Below are 20,882 nucleotides of genomic sequence, written 5' to 3' on the forward strand. Positions count from 1 at the left end.
TCAAAATCACGAAAGCTACAATACTGTTTTCTCCATGCGGGAACTCCAACATGCCCTCTCTTCTTCTCGCTCCTCCGCCCCAGGACCAGATGGTATCCATGTCCAAATGTTGCTGCATTTATCAACCCATAGTCTGTGTTACCTCCTTCGCCTTTATAATCGAATTTGGACCGACAGTACCTTTCCCAGGCGATGGCAGGAAGCTATTGTCGTTCCCGTTCCGAAACCTGGAAAGGACAAACATCTCCCCTCTAGTTATCGCCCCATTTCTCTCACGAGTAGTGTCTGTAAGGTTTTGGAGCGTCTGGTGAATTACCGTTTAGCTTGGTGGCTGGAATCCCGCAGTCTTTTAACACCAGCCCAATGCGGATTCCGAAAGCATCATTCTGCAGTTGACCATCTTGTTGCTCTCTCCACTTATATCATGAACAATTTTCTCCGGAAACGCCAAACGGTAGCAATATTTTTTGATCTGGAGAGAGCATACGATACCTGTTGGAGGACAGGCATCCTCCGCACACTGTTCTCTTGGGGCTTTCGGGGCCAGCTGCCCCTTTTTCTTCGCGAATTTATGGCAGAGCGCACATTTAGGGTGCGGGTGAACACTACTCTCTCCCGTACTTTCTCCCAAGGAAACGGGGTACCCCAGGGCTCCGTGCTGAGTGTTGTACTGTTTGGCATCGCCATTAATCCAATTATGGATTGTCTCCTTCCTGATGTCTCGGGCTCCCTCTTTGTGGACGATTTTGCGATCTACTACAGCTCTCAACGGACCAGCCTTCTTGAAAGACGTCTTCAAGGATGTCTCGATTGCCTCCACTCGTGGAGCATCGAAAACGGCTTCCGTTTCTCACCCAGTAAGACCGTTTGTGTTAATTTTTGGCGACGTAAGGAGTTTCTTCCGCCCTCCTTACATCTAGGTCCTGTCAACCTTCCATTTTCCGACGTCACTAAATTCTTGGGTCTTATGTTTGACAGAAAACTGTGCTGGTCCTCCCACGTTTCCTATCTTTCGGCACGCTGTCTACGTTCCCTTAACACCCTCCGTGTCCTGAATGGTACCTCCAGGGGAGCGGACCGAGTGGTCCTTCTCCGCCTCTATCGCGCCTTAGTGCGCTCGAAATTGGATTATGGAAGCATAGTCTACTCCTCTGCTCGGCCGTCTATTCTTCGGCGTCTCGACTCTATCCACCACCGTGGATTACGTTTAGTGTCTGGAGCTTTTTACACCAGCCCTGTGGAAAGCCTTTATGCTGAGACTGCTGAACCTCCGCTGTCCAATCGGCGGGCAGTCCTTCTGAGTCGTTATGCTAGCCATCTGTCTTCCATGCCTGCTAATCCAGCCCATGACCTTTTTTTCGACGCCTCCTTTGATGTAGGGTATGCAGGCCGCTCCTCCTCCCTACTACCCCCGGGAGTCCGCTTCCGTCAACTGCTCCATTCTCTTTCCTTCCGCTTTCCTAAAACCTTCTTGACAACTTCGGGTGTAGCACCGCCTTGGCTCCGTCTCCGGATCGACTTGCTCCGAGACCTATGTCAATTTCCCAAGGATGGTACCCCTACACTTGTTTACCGTCGGGCATTTGCTGCTCTATGTGCACAAATGATGGATGCCACATTTATTTACACCAACGGCTCGAAAACATCGTTAGGTGTAGGGAGTGCCTATATTGTTGGCGACACCCCAAATCACTTTCGGCTTCCCGACCAGTGTTCGGTTTATACTGCGGAGCTTTACGCTGTTCTCCAGGCTGTCCACTACATCCGCCGCCATCAGCGGATACAGTACGTAATCTGCTCAGATTCTCACAGCTCTCTCCTAAGTCTCCAAGCTCTTTACCCTGTGCACCCTCTGGTCCACCGGATTCAGGACTGTCTGCGCTTGCTCCACCTGGGGGGCGTCTCGGTGGCGTTCCTCTGGCTCCCAGGACACGCTGGTATCTGTGGGAATGAGGCGGCCGATATAGCGGCCAAGGCTGCAATCTCTCTTCCTCGGCCAGCTATTCAGTCGCTTCCCATTACCGATCTACGGAGCGGTTTATGTCGCCAAGTTGCTCATTTATGGCATGCGCATTGGTCAACACTTCCCCATAACAAATTGCGGGAAGTGAAAGCCCTTCCTTGCGCTTGGGCCTCTTCCTCCCGAACGCGTCGTCGGGAGGAGGTAATTTTAGCTAGACTCCGGATAGGGTACTGTCTTTTTAGCCATCGACATCTTTTAAGCGGTGATCCTCCCCCACTCTGTCCCCACTGCTCTCAGCTGTGGAGGGTCAGACACCTTTTAATTGAATGCCCCTATTTTAATCCGTTACGCTCCCGTCTACAGCTATCGCCTGATCTATCGTCGATTTTAGCAGATGACACGCGCTCAGCCGACCGCGTTCTCCAGTTTATTAGTGACAGTGAAATGACGTCAGTCATTTGAAATTTTTTTTTTGGGGACAACAAACCCCTTTCTATAGTGGATTTTTAAGCATTCCTTCTGCCTTTAGTTTCTCAAATTTTATGACTTTGTTCCCATTGCTGCTGGTTTTAAAATTCGTTTTTTTCCTGTTTCCTACGTCACGGGCTGGGCGCTAATGACCATAGAAGTTTTGCGCCCTAAAACCACGAACAACAAAAAAAAAAGTCTCACCACTGTTTTTCTTCCTCCTTCCTTTTTCCTTTCTTTGTTCACATTCTCCTATCCTTCCTCCACTCGACACTCTTCTTTTTTCTTCTTCCTCCCTGTGCACTCCTGAAGGCTGGCCCACACATCTGATGTGTAACAGGTGACTGGGTAACATGTAATTCCCAGCCCCGGGTCGACAGGTAGGGTTTTCACGTACCCTCTGGCACAAGCCAGACCCAGGGAGGGGTGATTGCCTGAGCTGCTACCTTCCCAAATTGCCAATTGGTCCCTCTGTCATGTGTTCGGAGGGGTTGATCTGAGTTGTGAACAATCACCTACGGTGGGTGCGCCCTCTTGTGGAGGTGGCCCTCAGTTGGAAGGAGTACACCATCGGAAAGGTTGGCAATCATGGGCGATTTTCTTGCAATGAGCCAATCATCTCCACAATCAACGTCTACAAAATGTAAATGGAATGAGGCAAACGATTCACAGACTGTCCCAGCTGGACCATGGTTCCTCGTGGTTTCACATACTGAACACGGTTAGTCCTTCGCAACAGTAAATCCATTTATTATTCAGAAAGGTGTTGATGCAGGTGCCGGCCCTGTGAAATCCTGCTCTTGTAGAGAGATGCTTCTGCCCAAGTTCAAAGCAGGCTATGAGGGTCTCTCAGTCCAACAGTACATTCTGAACCCGATGTGCTGCTACCAATGTTATCGTTTCACCCTCACTCAAATGTCTTGTCGACAACCGACCAAATGTGTAACCTGTGGTATTGATACGCACGAGGGCGATTGTCTGCCTCCTCCTCCCTACTGTATCAACTGCAATGGCAACCATGCCACCTCCTCTCGCAGGCTGTCCAGGAGATCTGGGTAAAGGAAAAAGTTATTTACCAGGTCGCTCACAAGTTATTGGCTTGTCACAAACCTTGCACTCTATCGCCTGGCACATGCAGTACTGTTCTTATTACATCTCGCTCGATGATAGACATGGCCACGCAGACATGCGACCTCAAATTCAGCTCTGAGGTTGTGAAACTGCCCAGTGTTATGGTAGCATCGCAGTCCCCTCGTCCAGGTGTGCAACAAGCCATCACTCTCTGGCCTCATGGGGCGAAGTCACTAGCTAAACAACTGGCAGGACGGAAAGGGCAGCAGGAATAAGCCTGTGAAGACTTCAAACATCTCTCCAGCCAGCTAACACTGGCGTCTTCCTCTGCTAATCGGAAAGGCTCAAAGAAATCCAACAAAGGCAAACATTCTTCTCCTTCACTGGCTTGACGATCCTCCACGACTGTGTTGCCACATGATAGCTTCGCTGGCTGGCCTTCGTGTAGCTGGTGCCCACCACCAACTGTTTTTCTGCATTGGGCTCCGCAGGCCGACAGCAGAACAAAGTTGACACATCTTTGGACCTCGTGGAACTGGATCCTCCTGCCTCTGTGCCCTGTAACAGCAAGTCTTCACAGACTGGCACTCAGCAGCTGCCAAGATGACACTCGTTTTTTCCTCGTCACTCTCTCCTCCAATGGAACATTCGTGGCCTTTGATCCAACAAAGAGGATTTATGGCTGCTTTCAGAATCACAGCATCCACTTGTACTCTGCCTTCAGGAAGCAACATTGCATCCTCACAATCGCTTTGAACTTTCACATTTCTTCTTTTCCATTATGACCTTCCGCCCGAGGTCGGCATTCCATCTCTTGAGGGAATCGTGTACCATTTACATCCCTCTGTCATTCGATGTCGCCAGGGCCGACTTCTTGCAGCATAGTGGGCAGCTATCTCACCCATTTCTGCTGCTCAGTGACTTTAACGCTCACCATCCGATTTGGGGTTCTCCCAGAATCTGTCAAGAGGAGCCCTCTTCACTGACTTTCTTAATCAGCTTAACCTTTCTTGCCTTAACATAGGAGCGACCACGTTCCATTCAGACTCCTCGCACACGTATTCCCATTTGGACCTATCCTTCTGTACTGCACATCTTGCTCATCGTCTCAAATGGCCTGTACTTTCTGACATCTACTCGAGCAACCATTCCCCATTTGCTATCCATTTGCTGACTCGTACCCCACCTCTGCGTTTTTAACTGTCATCATATGATGGCAAAATGCATTCATTATAAACAGATGTGTGCACAGTGTTGTTGTGTTTTTCAGGATAACATAAAAGCTAGCTGGGTTTAATTCAAAAGTTTGTTTTAACAGTTCCACACCCCTCTTCCTCTCAGATGGCTCTCTGGAACCAATATCCATTCTCCAATGTCATTGTGGACCCTATTGCTATCTCCAACACCTCGTCCTGCCATTTTGTGGAAATGTCGAGCTCCTCCCACTATAACCCTGCCTTTCTCTATTGGAAATGAGTGGAGGAGGCTAGGGCGATAGCCTTCTCTTCTCATAATCATGTTAAAATGCCACCTTTACTATGAGAGATCTAGATCATGCTCTCACTTCACCCCAATCCTCTGCCCCAGGGCCAGACACTGTTAACATTCAGATGTCGCAGCACATTTCTTTAGCAGGCAAGCACTTACTGCTTAATACGTACCTCCACAACTGCGCAGAGGGCATGTTTCCGGACTTCGGCGTGAAGGCACCATCGTACCTGTACCTAAGCTCTGTAAGGACAAAAACCTCCTTCTAGCCATCGTCCCATCTCTCTCACCAGCTGTGTTTGCAAGGTAATGGAACATACGACTCATGCCCAGCTGGTATGCTGGCTCGAGTCTTTCAATTTATTAACCACTGCACAATGTGGATTTAGAGTGCACCATTCGACATTGAACATCTCGTCACTTTGTCCACCCATGTCATGAATGGTTTTCTGTGGAAATCCCAGACTGTGGCGTGTCTGTAGATCTGAAGAAAGCCTAAGACACCTGCTGAGGGGCAGGTACCTTACATACTCTCTAAACGTGGGGCTTCCGTGGCCACCTGCCCCATTTCCTTTAGAAATTTTTAAAAGGATTACTTTCCAAAGTATGTTTGGGTTCTGCCTTCTTGGACACCATTATCCAGGAAAACGATGTGCCTCAGGGCTCCAGGGGCATTGATCTCCTTGTTATCTCCATTTACCATATAATGGCCTGTCTCCCACTGGGTATCTCTGGCTCCCTTTTTGTTGACGATTTTGCCATCTGTTGCAGTTTTTCACGGACTTGTCTCAGTTGTCTTTACTCATGGAACATCAACAGTGGCTTTCGTTTTCCCACGGACAAAATCGGCTCAATTGGTTTCTCCCACCATCTATACATGTTGTGCCTGTTGCTCTTCCATTCATTGAAACTATGGAATTTCTGGGGCTCATGCTCAATAGGAAACACTCTTGGTCCTCCCATATGTCTTATCTGGCAGCCCACGGTACGCGGTACCTCAGTGTCCTATGTGTCTTCAATGGTACTTCTGGGGTGCAGATCGAACCACCCTCCTTCATTTATAATGGTACCTTGTCTGTTGGAAAACAGACTATGGGAGCTTTATTTATGCATTTGCACATCCATCCCTCGTATGTCGTCTCAATACTATCCACCATTGTGGCATCCATTTGGCCACTGGTGCCTTTTACACTAGCCCTGTTGAGTTTCTATGCAGAAGGTGCTGAACTACTGCTGGCCTACCGCCGTGACTTTCTCCTCAGCAGGTATGCATGCCGTTTGTCTGCCATGCGTGGCCACCCATCCTACGCTGCCTCTTTCTATGACTCCTTTGATCGGCTGTAGGGGGCATGTCCCTCTTCTGTTACCTCCTGGACTTGGCTTTCAGCTCTTGCTTCAGCAGGTTAACTTCACGTTCCCTGCAACTTTGCCAGTGGGTTTGAACCCTTCACCACCTTTGCTTCAAGCAGTGGCCTGTGTTCATCTTGTCCTTCATTCACTTTCTAATGAAACTATACCAACCTTGTTCTATCGCCTTCAGTTTCACAACCTTCGCACAGAATTTCACGATAGTACCTTTGTGTACACTGATGGCTCTTGGACTGATTGTGGTGTCAGGTGTGCCTTCGTTATTGGCGCCGACATTTTTCGGTATCGACTTCCGGCACACAGTTAAATATTTATGGCAGAGCTGTTTGCCCTGTATCAAGCCACTGAGTGCATCCGGCGACACAGGCTTTTCAATTGTCATCTGCTCACTCTCTCTGTGCCCTTCAAAGTCTCTGTGTGCTGTACACCGTCCATTCCTTAGTGCAACAGGCCTAGGAAGGCTTTCACTTGCTCACCCTTGATAGAGCCACTGTAACATTTATGTGGGTTCCTAGTCGTGTCAATCTGACAGGAAACGAGGCTGCTGCAAAGGCTGCATTCTTTGTACTTCAGCCCACTAGTTCTTTCAATTCCTCTGATCTCTCTGTTGCCGTCTGTCAGGAAGTGGTGTCACTTTGGCATCGCCACTGGTCCTCCCTTCATGGGAATAAGTTCAGAGTTGTTAAGCCTCTCCCAGCAGCTTGGAAGACCTCCTTTCGGCCCACCCGCCACGAGTAGGTCATTTTAACTAGGTTGCGTGTTGGGCCTTTTTAGCCATCGCCATTTGTTAAGTGGCACTCCCCCCATCACTTTGTGCATATTGCGCCCAACTTTTAAGTGTCTGCCATTTCCTGTCAGAATCCATCATAGCAATATGCCGAAGGCTATTTAATTTTCAGTTCTGAACCTCTATTTCTCTGTTGTGTATTTTATAGACCTTTCTCCATGTCCCTGTTTTTAGCTATATTCTCTTCCATCATTGGGGATTGACATGTAGTCGTTTTTAACTCCTCCCTTTGTCCTCGTGTTCCCGAGTTTTGACACGGGCATGCACGACACTAATTGTTTTTGCGCCCTAAAACAAAATGGGAGAGAGATACGGAAGTCCTTATATTTTCTGTAAACTTACTTTGAGATCTTAAAGGTAAGTTAATTACCCTTGAGATCTCAAAATTTGTCAGGGAAAAATGTTGAAACTTGGCTGGAAATCGGGGAAATATTAGATAATTTCACTGGGGAAGCTTGTGGCAACCTGTGTGTGTGTGTGTGTGTGTGTGTGTGTGTGTGTGTGTGTGTGTGTGTGTGTGTGTGTGGTGTGTGCGTGTGTGTGTGTGTTTTTTGAGAGAGAGAGAGAGAGAGAGAGAGAGAGAGAGAGAGAGATTGTTATAATCTTGGTGGTAAATTCATGGTGAAGTATGGTAAGGAACGTTCGCGTATTCATAAAATGATTCACCTCTGGCTGTGAAGTTACACTGGAGTATACATGCTTCAAATAAAGTATACTGCATTTGCAATAAGATCATCAATGTATTGATAAAAATGTTGACAGCTTCAATAGAACGAAAGAAAAAATTGTGCTAATTAATGTACCTCTTATCTTTATTGAATGAGTAAGTCATTATGTAACTGGACTCACTTTTACGATTGTGATTTGATCTGTCTTATGAATAACGTGTCGTAATATTTTGAGACCAGATTCTGTGATTTCACATTTGTGGCGTGGCTCCCAGCCAGAGTATCCCATAAATCACAGTCGAGTAAACAAAAAAAAGTTTTTTACGTTTTTGTGTGTTGCTTTGACCAGCAATGTGAGGAGGAGGCTATGCCAGTGAAGGGATTTACAGCATTTCAGTTTAGCTTTTATTACCTGTGTGCAGTGTGGGAAAGTGATTTATCCTTCTGTTTGGTAATAAAGTTGAAAGATTTCAGTTTCATAACAAAAGAAATATGTGCACTGCCATAATGTAGTACTATCTTAAACTGATACTACTACTACTACTACTACTACTACAAAGTTTAGAAATAATGTCTGACAGAAACTAATGGCAGAAGTGCATTTCTACACTACTTCCTACTCTGTACACTTCAGTAGCATAACAAACGTAAGAAAATAGTACATTTGATTTGAAAACAATAATTCAGTTATTTCTTGTATACTGTCCCTAATTGGTGTGCATAATCAAATTTAGTTTTAAACAAAGTAAAAAGAGGAAAAACTGCTCAGAATTGAATGGCACATTATTGACATGGAGGGGAGGGGATGCTGTGGAACAAACAAAAATTTAATGAACATTTGACCAAGAGGGGCACTTTGTAAGAATAAGCACACCAACAGACACGCTGCACGTGGCTGTTCCTCAGTTTGTCAGACACGGGCCTGACTGTTTCCATGTATAATCATGTGCTGCTGCTAAAGTTGTCTTACAAGAATGGTGACTGTGTGCCAGTAGCCCTGTAGAAATTCTTGACAATCTGGGGTATGGAAAAAAGGGATTGGTCAGATGTCTGCCAAGGGCTGGAGAAAATGATTACAAAATTTGAAAAGACAGGTTCTTTCGAAGTGCAGTGTTACAGAGGAAAGAAAGTAGTTGGCAGACATCTGTTGAAGATGTGGCCACAGCATTGCAAGCGAGATAGAGCAGTGGTGTGCAAACATGCAGTGCACAGAGAACTGTCCAAACATTGGACATGCCTGCGAGCATGCTGCATAAAATACTACGAAACATCCTGCATTATTATCCATACAGAATCACTCATTTTGAGGAGTTGCTTCCTGCTGACCTGCCAGGAAGACAAATGTTCGCTCTGGAATTTCTTACTCACATGGAAGTGGACCATGAATGGTCATGGAACATTCTGTGAACAGATGAAGCCCATTTACATCTCCAAGGACATGTCAATATGCAGAATATGAGCAATGGAAAATCCATAACTTGAATTGGTTCAACTTCACTCTGCAAAGGTGATTGTGTTGCGAGGGTTGACAGAATTTTTTATAATAGTGCAGTATTTTTCAAGGAGATGAGTCCTCATGTTCTGTTACCTGTTTTGTCACTGGTAAATGCTATGAGAGTCTTTTGCACACAGTCATTCCAACCCTTCAACAGCACAGATATGTGGATAAGATCATTTTTATGCAAGATGGCGCCCATCTGCCCATTGTACAGCTAGTGAAGCAGCTGCTGCGGAGGGATTTCAGAAATGCTAGAATTACGTCGCAATTTCCCTACAGCCTGGCCATCCAGCTCACCTGACCTTCGTTCTGTGTAACTTCTGGCTGAGGCATTATCTGACAGATGTTGTGTTAAGTGCTCCAACTACGAACATAACTGAATTGATGGTATGCATTGCATAATGCTTTCTTAATGTGATCCCAGACACTCAGATCTGTTCTGGAACATGCTGCTTCTCAATTTCAACTTCTGGCAAAAAAAATGGTGGATAGTATATTGAAGATGTCTTGTGTAAGTCTCACGACAATTTGAAACTGATGTCACTTTGCATTTTATATGGTTTTTGGCCTTCGGATATTTAAAAACTGGTTTTTCCCATCCAATGTGATATGACCTTGCTGTTGTGGGTGGACTTACCTACCTACCTAACAGTACCACAACTGTTGACTGCCGAACTTGTGCAGTCATGCACACTGAACAGCACTGGTGGTGTAATGCCCAATGTGCAACTCGAATTGTAGCAGTAGCAGTCGTATTGCGATTCCTCTGTCATTTGTAGCTGACCCCATTTACATTAAGAGGCTTAAGGTGCCATCTGTTTGTAAGATTTTCATTACTTTTTTGTCCCCTGGCATTTCCCCCTGCGTCAACAATATGCTGTTCAAATCTCTGTCTACAGTGTTTCGAAACTCTTCTCTATATCTCCGTGTACTCTTTTAAGGGTAGTGGTTGTTGTTGTTGTGACCTTCAGTTCAGAGACTGGTTTGATGCAATTCTCCATGCCACTCCATCCTGTGTAAGCATCGTCATTTCCAAGTAACTACTGCACCCTGCACCCTTCTGAATCTGCTTACTGTATTCATCTCTTGGTCTCCCTCTAAGATTTTTACCCTTCACGCTGCCCTCCAGTACTAAATCCCCCTGCGGGTTCGGGGGTCAGAATAAGCCCGCGGTATTCCTGCCTGTCGTAAGAGGCGACTAAAAGGAGTCTCAAACGTTTCGGCCTTAATGTGATGGTCCCCTAAGGGGTTTGACCACTACCTTTGAAAATTTTCTGTTAGTGCGTCCCATTTGGGGAATGACGCCTTACGTGGTGTATTATATATCCATCTTGCCCTAAGATCTGGCACACCCAATATTGTCATGGAGTTGGCTTTACACCGTGCTTCCAGCCACATCAGCTGCTGTGTGTTCCGGGCAGCATACATGCCCTCCATTATGAACTTCCATCTTTGCCTTCCTGACACATGGATATTCAACACCCGACATCCAGCACGGTAGCCAGTCCGTTGTGGTGGGGTCGTCATGTACCCTCTTGGTGGTAGCCCCCTGACTACACAGGGATCGCACTGCTGATGCCTGAGCTGCTACCTCCCCACGTATGCCGAGGAGTAGATGCCTATCCCTCTGGGGCATCGGGACTCCCAGCAAAGGCCATCCTGCCAGGTGGTCTTTGCTGTGGCTGGGTGGCGCCCGTGGGGAGAGCCCCTGGTCGGAGTGGGTGGCATCAGGGTGGATGACCCGCAATGAAGCATGGTATATCATCTCTCGCTGGTGGGCCTCCACCAGCAGTCTCTAAGCGATCGAGGTCTAACCTCAACGGCAAGCAATTCAATCAAAGATCATTTCCCTCCCTGGCCACTCCATGGGATGAACGCATGGCTAAAGACAGCAGTGGAGATTATTCACGCCGGTACCTTATCTGTACACGGGTCGATGGTGAATCTTTTATGCAAACTAAGCCTCAGTTTTTTGTGGAGCATTTAGAGGACAAGTTCGGGGAGGTGGAGGGCTTGTCCAAAATGCGCTCTGGGTCGGTTCTCATCAAAACAGCATCCTCTGCCCAGTCACGGAGGTTGCTCACTTGTGACAAGGTGGGTGATGTTTCCGTCACCATCACTCCCCATAAAAGTTTAAACATGGTCCAGGGTATTATATTCCACAGGGATCTTCTTCTGCAGTCCGACGATGAACTACGCGCCAACCTAGAACGACGAGGTGTTCACTTCGTCCGGCGCGTCCATCGTGGTCCGAGGGATAATCAGGTAGCCACCGGTGCCTTCATCTTGGCCTGTGAGGGTGATGTCTTACCCGAAAAGGTTAAGGTGATGGTTTACCGTTGTGATGTGAAGCCATATATCCCTCCTCCGATGCGATGTTTTAAATGCTGGAAATTCGGACACATGTCATCCCGCTGTGCTTCCAGCATCACGTGTCGGGATTGTGGACGTCCTTCGCATCCCGATACTCCATGTGCCCCGCCTCCTATCTGTGTTAACTGCGGAGAACACCATTCCCCCTGCTCGCCGGACTGTGGGATATTCCAGAAAGAAAGGAAGATAATGGCATATAAGACCCTGGACCGCCCGACCTACCCTGAGGCTAGACGGAAATACGAGCGGCTCCATCCTGTGGCAATGACATCAACCTACGCCGCTGCTGCAACGACAGTTCTCCCATCATCACGAATCGGCTCTAAGATCGGTCAGCCTCCACCAGCCCCCTTGCTTGTGGGGGGCACTTCACAACCTGTTGCTCCTGCTCCATCTACTTCAGGAGCAACACCGCCCCAACCACTGGGGACATCTGTTCCCCCTTCCCAGCCGGAGAAGCGTGAGCCTTCTTCAGCTCCTCTCGCCCGGAAGGGATCCCTTGGGGCCCTCCCATCCCAGGCTTTGCCCAGTGCCAAAGCGGACACCCACAAGTATCTCAAACAACCACCGGTCGCTGGTCGTAGGGCGTCATGGTCGTCTTCAGTCCCTGAGACTGACCCAGTGAGGCCCTCCCAGCCAGAACCACCTAAGGCACAGCGCGCAGAGCAGTCCAAGAAAAAGGCTCCCAAGCATCCTGACATTACGGTGGCACCTGCCCCACCGCAGCCTTCTCACTCTGCGTCCAAAGATGAGGTGGAGATTCTGGCGTCCGCTGAGGACATGGATCTCGCCAGTCCCTCGGACGCAATGGATGGCTGTTGTACAGGTGGTGACTCAGTAGCAGCAGCAGGGGCCCAGGAGGCGTAACCTGCCTCCCCAGTCCCATCACGCCTTTCCCATCCATGGCCAAATACCATCATCCAGTGGAACTGCAGCGGTTTCTTCCACCATCTAGCTGAGCTCCGCCAACTTATCAGCCTTCATCCTTTCCTTTGCATTGCTCTGCAGGAAACTTGGTTTCCAGCAATGCGGACCCGCCCCCCCCCCCCCCCCCCCTCCGTGGCTATCGGGGTTATTATAAGAACCGAGCGGCTTATGAAAGGGTGTCTGGTGGCGTCTGCATCTATATCCTTAACTCTCTTCACAGCGAATCTGTCCCTCTACAAACAGCTTTAGAGGCTGTCACTGTTAGGGTGTGGACGCCGCAGGCTATTACCGTCTGCAGTCTTTACCTTCCACCGGATGGTGACGTCGCGCTGCCTGTCCTGGCTGCACTGATTGCCCAATTGCCGCCACCTTTCTTGTTGCTGGGCAATTTCAATGCCCACAACCCTCTATGGGGTGGGACTGTCTCCGATGACCGTGGTCGTGCTGTGGAGCATTTGTTGGCTCAGCTCGACCTTAGCCTCTTGAACACCGGTGCTCCCACACATTTCACTGTGGCCCATGGCTCGTTCTCGGCCATCGATCTCTCTCTTTGCAGCCCCGGACTTGTCCCATCCCTCCACTGGAGAGTGCATCCTGACCTTTGTGGTAGTGACCATTTTCCAATCTATTTGTCACTGCCCCAGTGTCATTCTTCTGGGCGCCTGCCCCGCTGGGCTCTCCACCGGGCTGACTGGTCGGCTTTTACTTCCGCTGCAACCATCGCGTCTCCCCCACAAGGTGACCTTGACGAAGTGGTCCGTGTCTTAACCACGTCAATCATTTTGGCGGCCGAGGCTTCCATCCCCCGCTATTCTGCACTCCCTCGGAGGAAGGCTGTACCCTGGTGGTCGCCGGAGATTGCTGAGGCTATTCGCGACCGTAGGCGGGCCCTCCAGCGTCATAGGCGGCACCCGTCTCTAGAGACCCTCATCGCCTTTAAGAGGCTCCATGCCTTGGCCCGTCGTCTTATTGCACGGTGTAAGTAGGAGTGCTGGGAGAGGTATGTCTCATCCTTGGGCTCCCGTGTCTCCCCCTCGCTTGTGTGGTCCCGGATCCGGCGGATTTATGGATACCAGACCCCCTGGGATCTCCTTGGACGGCGCTGTCTGCACGGACGCTGCTGCCATTGCTGAACGTCTTGCTGCGCACTTTGCTAAGAGCTCTGCGACTGCAACTTATCCCCCCGCTTTTCGCTCTCTAAAGGAGCGAGCCGAGCAGACGCCGTTATCATTCCACACGCGTCGTTCTGACAACTACAATGCTCCTTTCAGCGAGAGGGAATTCCTCGCTGCCCTCGCCGATTGCCCTGATACGGCACCAGGACCAGACTGCATCCACGCACAGATGCTGAAGCATCTCTCCAGGGACTGCCAGAGACACATCCTCACCATCTTTAACCGCATTTGGAGCGAGGGCGCGTTCCCGTCGCAATGGTGAGAGGGTGTTATTGTCCCCATCTTGAAGCCCGGTGCGGACCCACTGGCGGTGGACAGCTATCGTCCCATTACCCTCGCCAACGTTTTGTGCAAATTGCTCAAACGTATGGTGGGGTGGCGTTTGTGTTGGGTCCTTGAGTTGCGCGGTCTCCTCGCCCCATCCCAGGGTGGCTTCCGTCGGGGCCGGTCTGCAGCGGACAATTTGGTGCGGCTGGAATCTGCCATCCGTGCGGCCTTTGCCCGACTTCAGCATCTCGTTGCTGTATTTTTTGATCTGCGGAAGGTGTATGGCACCACATGGAGGCATCACATCCTTGGTACGTTGCATGAGTGGGGTCTTCGTGGTCGGCTCCCGGCTTTTCTTCAAACCTTTTTATTGCACCGCTCTTTCCGGGTGCAAGTCGGTGCCACCTCTAGTTCCTCTTATACACAGGAAAATGGGGGCCCGCAGGGCTCGGTGTTGAGCGTCTCCCTTTTTCTCGTGGCCATTAATGGTCTGGCTGCAGCCGTGGGGTCGTCGGTGTCTCCTTCTTTGTATGCCGACGACTTCTGCATCTCATTTAGCTCCACGACTACGGGAGTCGCCGAACGCAGGCTGCAAGTAGCCGTTCGGAAGGCAGCATCATGGGCTCTGACTCAAGGTTTTCAGTTCTCTCCAGCCAAGACTCGAGTTATGCACTTCTGCAGGCGTCGGACGGTCCACCCTCATCCTGAACTTTACTTCGACGGCCACCTGCTTGAAGTGGTGGAGACTTGCCGCTTCTTAGGACTCGTCTTTGATGCCCGGCTCACATGGGTTCCTCATATTACTCAGCTGAAGCAAAAGTGCTGGCGGCACCTCAACGCCCTCCGCTGCCTGAGCCACACATCTTGGGGTGCGGATCGCTGCACGCTGTTGCGATTATACAGGGCCCTTGTGCAGTCCAGGCTTGATTATGGGAGCCTGGCGTATGGGTGTGCATCACCCTCAGTGTTGACGTTGTTAGACCCCATACACCACTGTGGGGTTCGGCTTGCAACTGGCGCTTTTCGTACGAGCCCCGTGGATAGTCTACTGGTGGAGGCCGGGGTTCCCCCGCTGCGGATTCGCCGCCATCGACTGCTCGCCGACTATGCTGTCCACGTGCATTGCTCGCTGGGCCATCCCAATCGTCACCTGCTTTTCCCTGCCATGGTCCTCCATCTGCCCGAAAGGCTACCTAGGTCTGGGCTTTCCATAGCTGTCCGCGTCCGGTCCCTGCTGTCGGAACTGGGGTCATTCCCTCTTCTGCCTCCCTTCCGGGTCCGTGCACCTACGCCTCCCTGGTGTTTGCCCCGGCCGGCCGTCCGTCTGGACTTGGCACAGGGACCCAAGGACTCGGTTCTACCTGTGGCCCTCCGTCATGTTTTCTTGCACTCCTCGCCTCATTTTCGCGCTATGAGACTGTCTACACTGATGGTTCCCTGGTTGATGGTCGCACTGCCTATGCTTTTGCTCACGCTGCCCATGTTGAGCAGTGCTCCTTGCCGGCTGGCTGCAGTATTTTTACTGCAGAGCTGGTGGCCATATTGCGCGCTCTTGAGCATATGCGTTTCTGCTCAGGTACGTCCATCGTCATATGCAGTGACTCCATGAGCAGCCTCCAGGCCATCGACCGCTGCTATACCTCTTCTCCTCTGGTGTCCTCTATTCAGGAGTCTGTTTCCGCCATTACCCGTTCTGGTCGTTCGGTTTTCTTTGTTTGGACGCCAGGTCACGTTGGCATCCCGGGGAACGAACGTGTTGACAGGCTGGCCAAAGGGGCGATCGACGCCCCAGCTTTGGAGATCGGCCTCACGGCTCGCGATCAGCAGCTGGTGTTGCGCCGTAAGGTGCTTGGGATGTGGACTGCTGAGTGGCGTGGCATGACATCCCCGAATAAACTGCGGGCTGTCAAGGAGACGACCGATGTGTGGCGCTCCTCCCTGCGGACTTCTCGCAGGGACTCTGTCATCCTGTGTCGGCTCCGCATCGGCCATACCTACCTGACGCACGGCCATCATTTGCGTCAGGAGGATCCCCCCCCTGTGTCGGTGTGGGTCCCGGCTGACGGTCGCCCACATTTTGTTGGAGTGTCCCCGACTGCGCACCCTCCAGCAGTCTTTTAATCTCCCGGGCACTTTGCCTTTGGTTTTATGTGACGATGCCTCCGTGACTGATGACGTTTTAAATTTTATCCGTGGTAGTCCTTTTTATGGTTCCATTTAGGGAGGTCCTGCACCTTTCCCTTTCTGTGTCTTTTGTCCTCGCGTCACTCAATATTTGTTGCTGTTTTGGTGTGTCATCAGATGGTTGACTCTTTCCCTTTTTTTTGTTCTCGTGGTCAGTCAACCGGTCTCCGGCCATCTTCTTTTCTTCTGTTTCTTTTTGTCTGGTGTTCGTCTATACTCTTCGTGTCTGTAGTGTTCGTTGCCACATTTGTGTTCTTTTAGGGCCTGGGGGGAGTCTCCTTCCCCTTGGGGTTTTACCTGCTTAGTGAATATATGTCACGCCTGTTTTTGGAATGGGGGACTGATGACCTTCGCTGTTTAGTCCCCCTTAAACATCCCAATACCACCACCACCATCCAGTACTAAATTGGTGATCCCTTGATGCCTCAGAACATGTCCTACCAACCGATCCCATCTTCTAGTTAAGTTATGCCACAAATTTCTCTTCTCCCCAATTCTATTCAGTATCTCCTCATTAGTTACTTGATCTACTCTTAAGCATTCTTCTGTAGCCCCACATTTCAAAAGCTTCTAGTCACTCATTGTCTGAACTATGTATCATCCATGTTTCACGTCCATACATGGCTACATTCCATACAAATACTTTCAGAAAAGACTTCTTGACACTTAAATCTACACTCAATGTTAACAAATTTCTCTTCTTCAGAAACGCTTCCCTTGCCATTGCCAGTCTAAATTTTATATCCTCTCTACTTCAACCATCATCAGTTATTTTGCTATCCAAATAGCAAAACTCTTCTACTACGTTAAGTGTCTCATTTCCTAATCTAATTCTCTTAGAATCATCTGATTTAATTTGACTACATTCCATTATCCTGGTTTTGCTTTTGTTGTTGTTCATCTTATATCCTTTGAAGACATGTTCAACTGCTCTTCCAGGTCCTTTGCTGTCTCTGACAGAATTAAAATGTCATTGGCAAACCCTAAAGTTTTTATTTCTTCTCCATTGATTTTAATTCCTACTCCAAATTTTTCTTCTGTTTCCCTTACTGCTTGCTCAATATGCAGATTGAATAAAATCAGGAATAGGCTACAACCCTGTCTCACTCCCTTCTCAACCATTGCTTCCCTTCTGTGCCCCTTGACTCTTATAACTTCCATCTGGTTTCTATACAAATTGTAAATAGCCTTTCGCTCCTTGTATTTGACCCCTGCCATCCAGTCAAAATTGTCAAAAGCATTTCTCTAAGTCTACAAATGTTAGAAACGTAGGTTTGCCTTTCCTTAACCTATTTTGTAAGGTAAGTGGTAGGGTCAGTGTTGCCTCATGTGTTCCAACATTTCTATGGAATCCAAACTGATCTTCCCCAATGTTGGCTTTTACCAGTTTTTCCATTTGTCTGTAAAGAGTTAGTTAGTATTTTGCATCTGTGACTTATTAAGCTGATAGTTTTGGCAATTTTCACACCTGTCAACACCTGCTTTCTTTGGGATTGGAATTTTTATATTCTTCTTGAAGTCTGAGGGTATTTCGCCTGTCTCATACATCTTGCTCACCAGATGGTAGAGTTTTGTCAGGGCTGGCTCTCCCAAGGCTATCAGTAGTTCTAATGGAATGTCCTCTACTCCTGGGACCTCTACATGCTCCTTCCACCTTTCTGCTTTCCCTTCTTTGATTAGAACTGGTTTTCCATCTGAGCTCTTTATATTCATACAGGTGGTTCTCTTTTCTACAAAGGTCTCTTTAATTTTCCTGTAGGCAGTATCTATCTTACCCCTAGTGATACATGCCTCTACATCTCTACACTTGCCCTCTAGCCATCCCTGCTTAGCCATTTTGCACTTCTTGTCAGTCTCATTTTTGAGGTGTTTGTATTCCTTTTTGCTTGCTTCATTTACTGATTTTCATATTTTCTCCTTTGATCAATTCAATTCAGGATTTCTACTAGCCCTCGTCCTTTTACCTACTTGATCCTCTGCTGCCTTCACTGTTTCGTCTCTCAATGCTATCCATTCTTCTTCTACTGTATTTCTTCCTCCTGCTCCTGTCAATCATTCCCTAAAGCTCTCTCCAAAACTCTCTTCAACCTCTGGTTCTTTCAGTTCATCCAGGTCCCATCTCCTTAAATTACCACCTTTCTGCAGTTTCTTCAGTTTTAATCTATGGTTCATAACCAATAGATTGTGGTCAGAGTCCACATGTGCCCCTGGCAATGTCTTAAAATTTAAAACCTGGTTTCTAAATCTCTGTCTTGCCATTATATTATCTATCTGAACCCTTCCAGTGTCTCCTGGCCTCTTTCACGTTTACAACCTTTTTTCATGATTCTCAAACCAAGTGTTAGCTATGATTAAGTTACGCTCTGTGCAAAATTCCTCCTTGCCGCTTCCTCTTTCATTCTGTATTCCCATTGCATAATTAAGGGCATAATATTTATTTAGCTGATTCACATTGAGCTAAGATGATGCCATCTACCAGTCCCTGATCATACCCCGACCGCTTCCAAAAGAAGTTGTTCTCTCTTCCCCCCCTAACGCCGCCAACACGAGGCACCGCAATTGTGTCCATTTCCACATCACTTGGCCAATGCAATTTGCGTAGTGTTAATGGGAAAAAATCCACGTATCAGAACCTGAAATGTAAAGAAAAAATTAATAAAATAAATTTGATCGAATTACAGTGGTCCTTCACAAAGTATTTATGTGAACATTAGGAAAAAAATCTCTGATACTTGAATTCAATAATCGCAAACCTCTAGTCTGCCACTAGGGTTTCTGGCATTGTTGCTTGGTACTCAACAGGCTTGTAAAAGTTGGAGAACAGATTTCTCAAACACTTAGTGCATTGTGCTATAGCAGCATTTAGTACATCTAAGTAATATAATCGTGCAAGAGATGAGCAAAATCGGTGACCTGTTGGTTGCATTCTTCCCTTGTTAGTCATGAAGTGTTGATAAAGCCCAGTCAAAAAAGTGTTTATGAAAGCTTTGAAGTATCATGAAGAGTAAATACCTAACATTCATTAGTTTTAAAAGTAGTAGTGATTTTGGTTTGTGTCAGTGGTGTTGTCCTAGTTCTATCTGCATGTCATTCCTCTAACACAAAATTTTTATGAAATTACAGGATCTGGAAGGTAAGCTGTTAGTAGATGAACTGTGCCCAGAAGTGCTTAATCAGTATCAGGGAGTGGACGCAGAACCACCGCAGTGCCTGTCACTCGCATGGTCAGGTGATGGACAAACTTTGTTTGCGGGCTACTCGGACAACCACATTAGAGCATGGCAGGTCATCACCACTAACTCGTGAGGCACACTGGAAATTTGCTGTTTTTGTGGTTCAGTTGGAAGTTCCTATTTTTGTTGTCAGTTAAGTTCCTTCATTGCCTTTTTTGTTTGTTGTTATTTTGTTACGGTTAGACATTATGTGACAAATCAAGGCAGTGGACATTTGCAGTACCTGTTTTATAATTGAAATTGCCTTGAGCTTCATCTTAAATGTTAATGCTCTACAGTAAATATTTTTGTGTGTGTTTTCATATGAGACTGATTATGTGCCATGAATAAGAGTAATTGATTTTGTGTCTGTTACTGGAAAGAAATTTTTCCAGAAGTCATTTGTTTCAGGTAAGATGCTGTTACAAATTTTTCTTTGCGAAAATTTAGATTACGGTTCCTGTGTTTTTATTGAAGTACAAACTTTTTCCTTGGTTTTATTTGCAGTTGCTTTCTTCCTTCAGTGAAACTGTTGATTCTGTTCTTCATAGAAGTGATATGTTTCGCTGTGATTTTCCTTCAGTGTTTCTGTCCTGATGTAACATGAATTGTTAGTTAGCATGACTTATGCTTAAAGTGACATTAGTTGGGGTGAAATGTTGACCCACAACATTCTTTCATTGCCAGTTTTATTGATTTTGTTCATGTTCCTATATATTTGTTCAGCATTAAAATTTTGCACTGTGATAAAACTGTTTAGATTAAGTGAATTGTTACAAAAATGTTGATGTATCAATTGCTTTATTTTGATAATACATTGTGTTTGCAGAAATTCTTTTGTAATGCTGCTTTATTCATTTTATATCCTGAAACCTAGTTGAAACATAGTAAGTTGTAAACTCATCCAACTTATGTTTTCTGTTCCTTTCATTCTGTATCTAAATTTTACAAATAGTGTCTGGGGAGGGCAACCACAGCTCGGAGACTTAGTGAATAATAATAATAATAATAATAATAATAATAATAATAATAATAACTCAATAACCATTCAAATTTTTATAAAAATCATCACAATTAGAAAGCCAAGAATGATAAGGTAGCTCCAAAAGCCACGAAGCTGTATGAAGGTGCTTAAATCACAACTACTACTGGTTTCGCATCAGTATAGACCCATCTTCGGGTTTTATAATGGTTATGTTTTTATAATATAGCTGGACAATTACACAGTCCCAGCATTTGGGAAATCATCCACATTAAGAATAAAACCACATTGGTGGGTTGTCATAATGAAATTGAGAATCCCAAAAGATGTTTGTTGAAAATGAAAGTGACAGCTGAATGAGCCAGGCTGGTTAACACCCATTATGATATAACACAGGATGCAGTAGACAACAGCTGTATAAAACTGATGTAAGTAAAACTTAAAATCACTG

The 20,882-nt window shown here is 47.3% G+C and overlaps 1 protein-coding gene across 1 annotated transcript in view; it reads left to right on the top strand.

The window, feature by feature from the left end:
* The window catches only part of LOC126458370 (guanine nucleotide-binding protein subunit beta-2-like 1), a 102,035-nt gene extending 81,850 nt beyond the window's left edge, over positions 1-20,185 (top strand). Inside the window, exon 7 of the mRNA XM_050095344.1 lies at positions 19,361-20,185. Coding sequence (XP_049951301.1) covers positions 19,361-19,543 — 183 coding nt within the window. The 3' untranslated portion in view covers positions 19,544-20,185. The remainder of the gene's footprint in view (positions 1-19,360) is intronic.
* Positions 20,186-20,882: the final 697 nt, after the last annotated feature.

Source organism: Schistocerca serialis, chromosome 2, assembly GCF_023864345.2.
Source record: "Schistocerca serialis cubense isolate TAMUIC-IGC-003099 chromosome 2, iqSchSeri2.2, whole genome shotgun sequence".
Lineage (NCBI taxonomy): Eukaryota > Metazoa > Arthropoda > Insecta > Orthoptera > Acrididae > Schistocerca > Schistocerca serialis.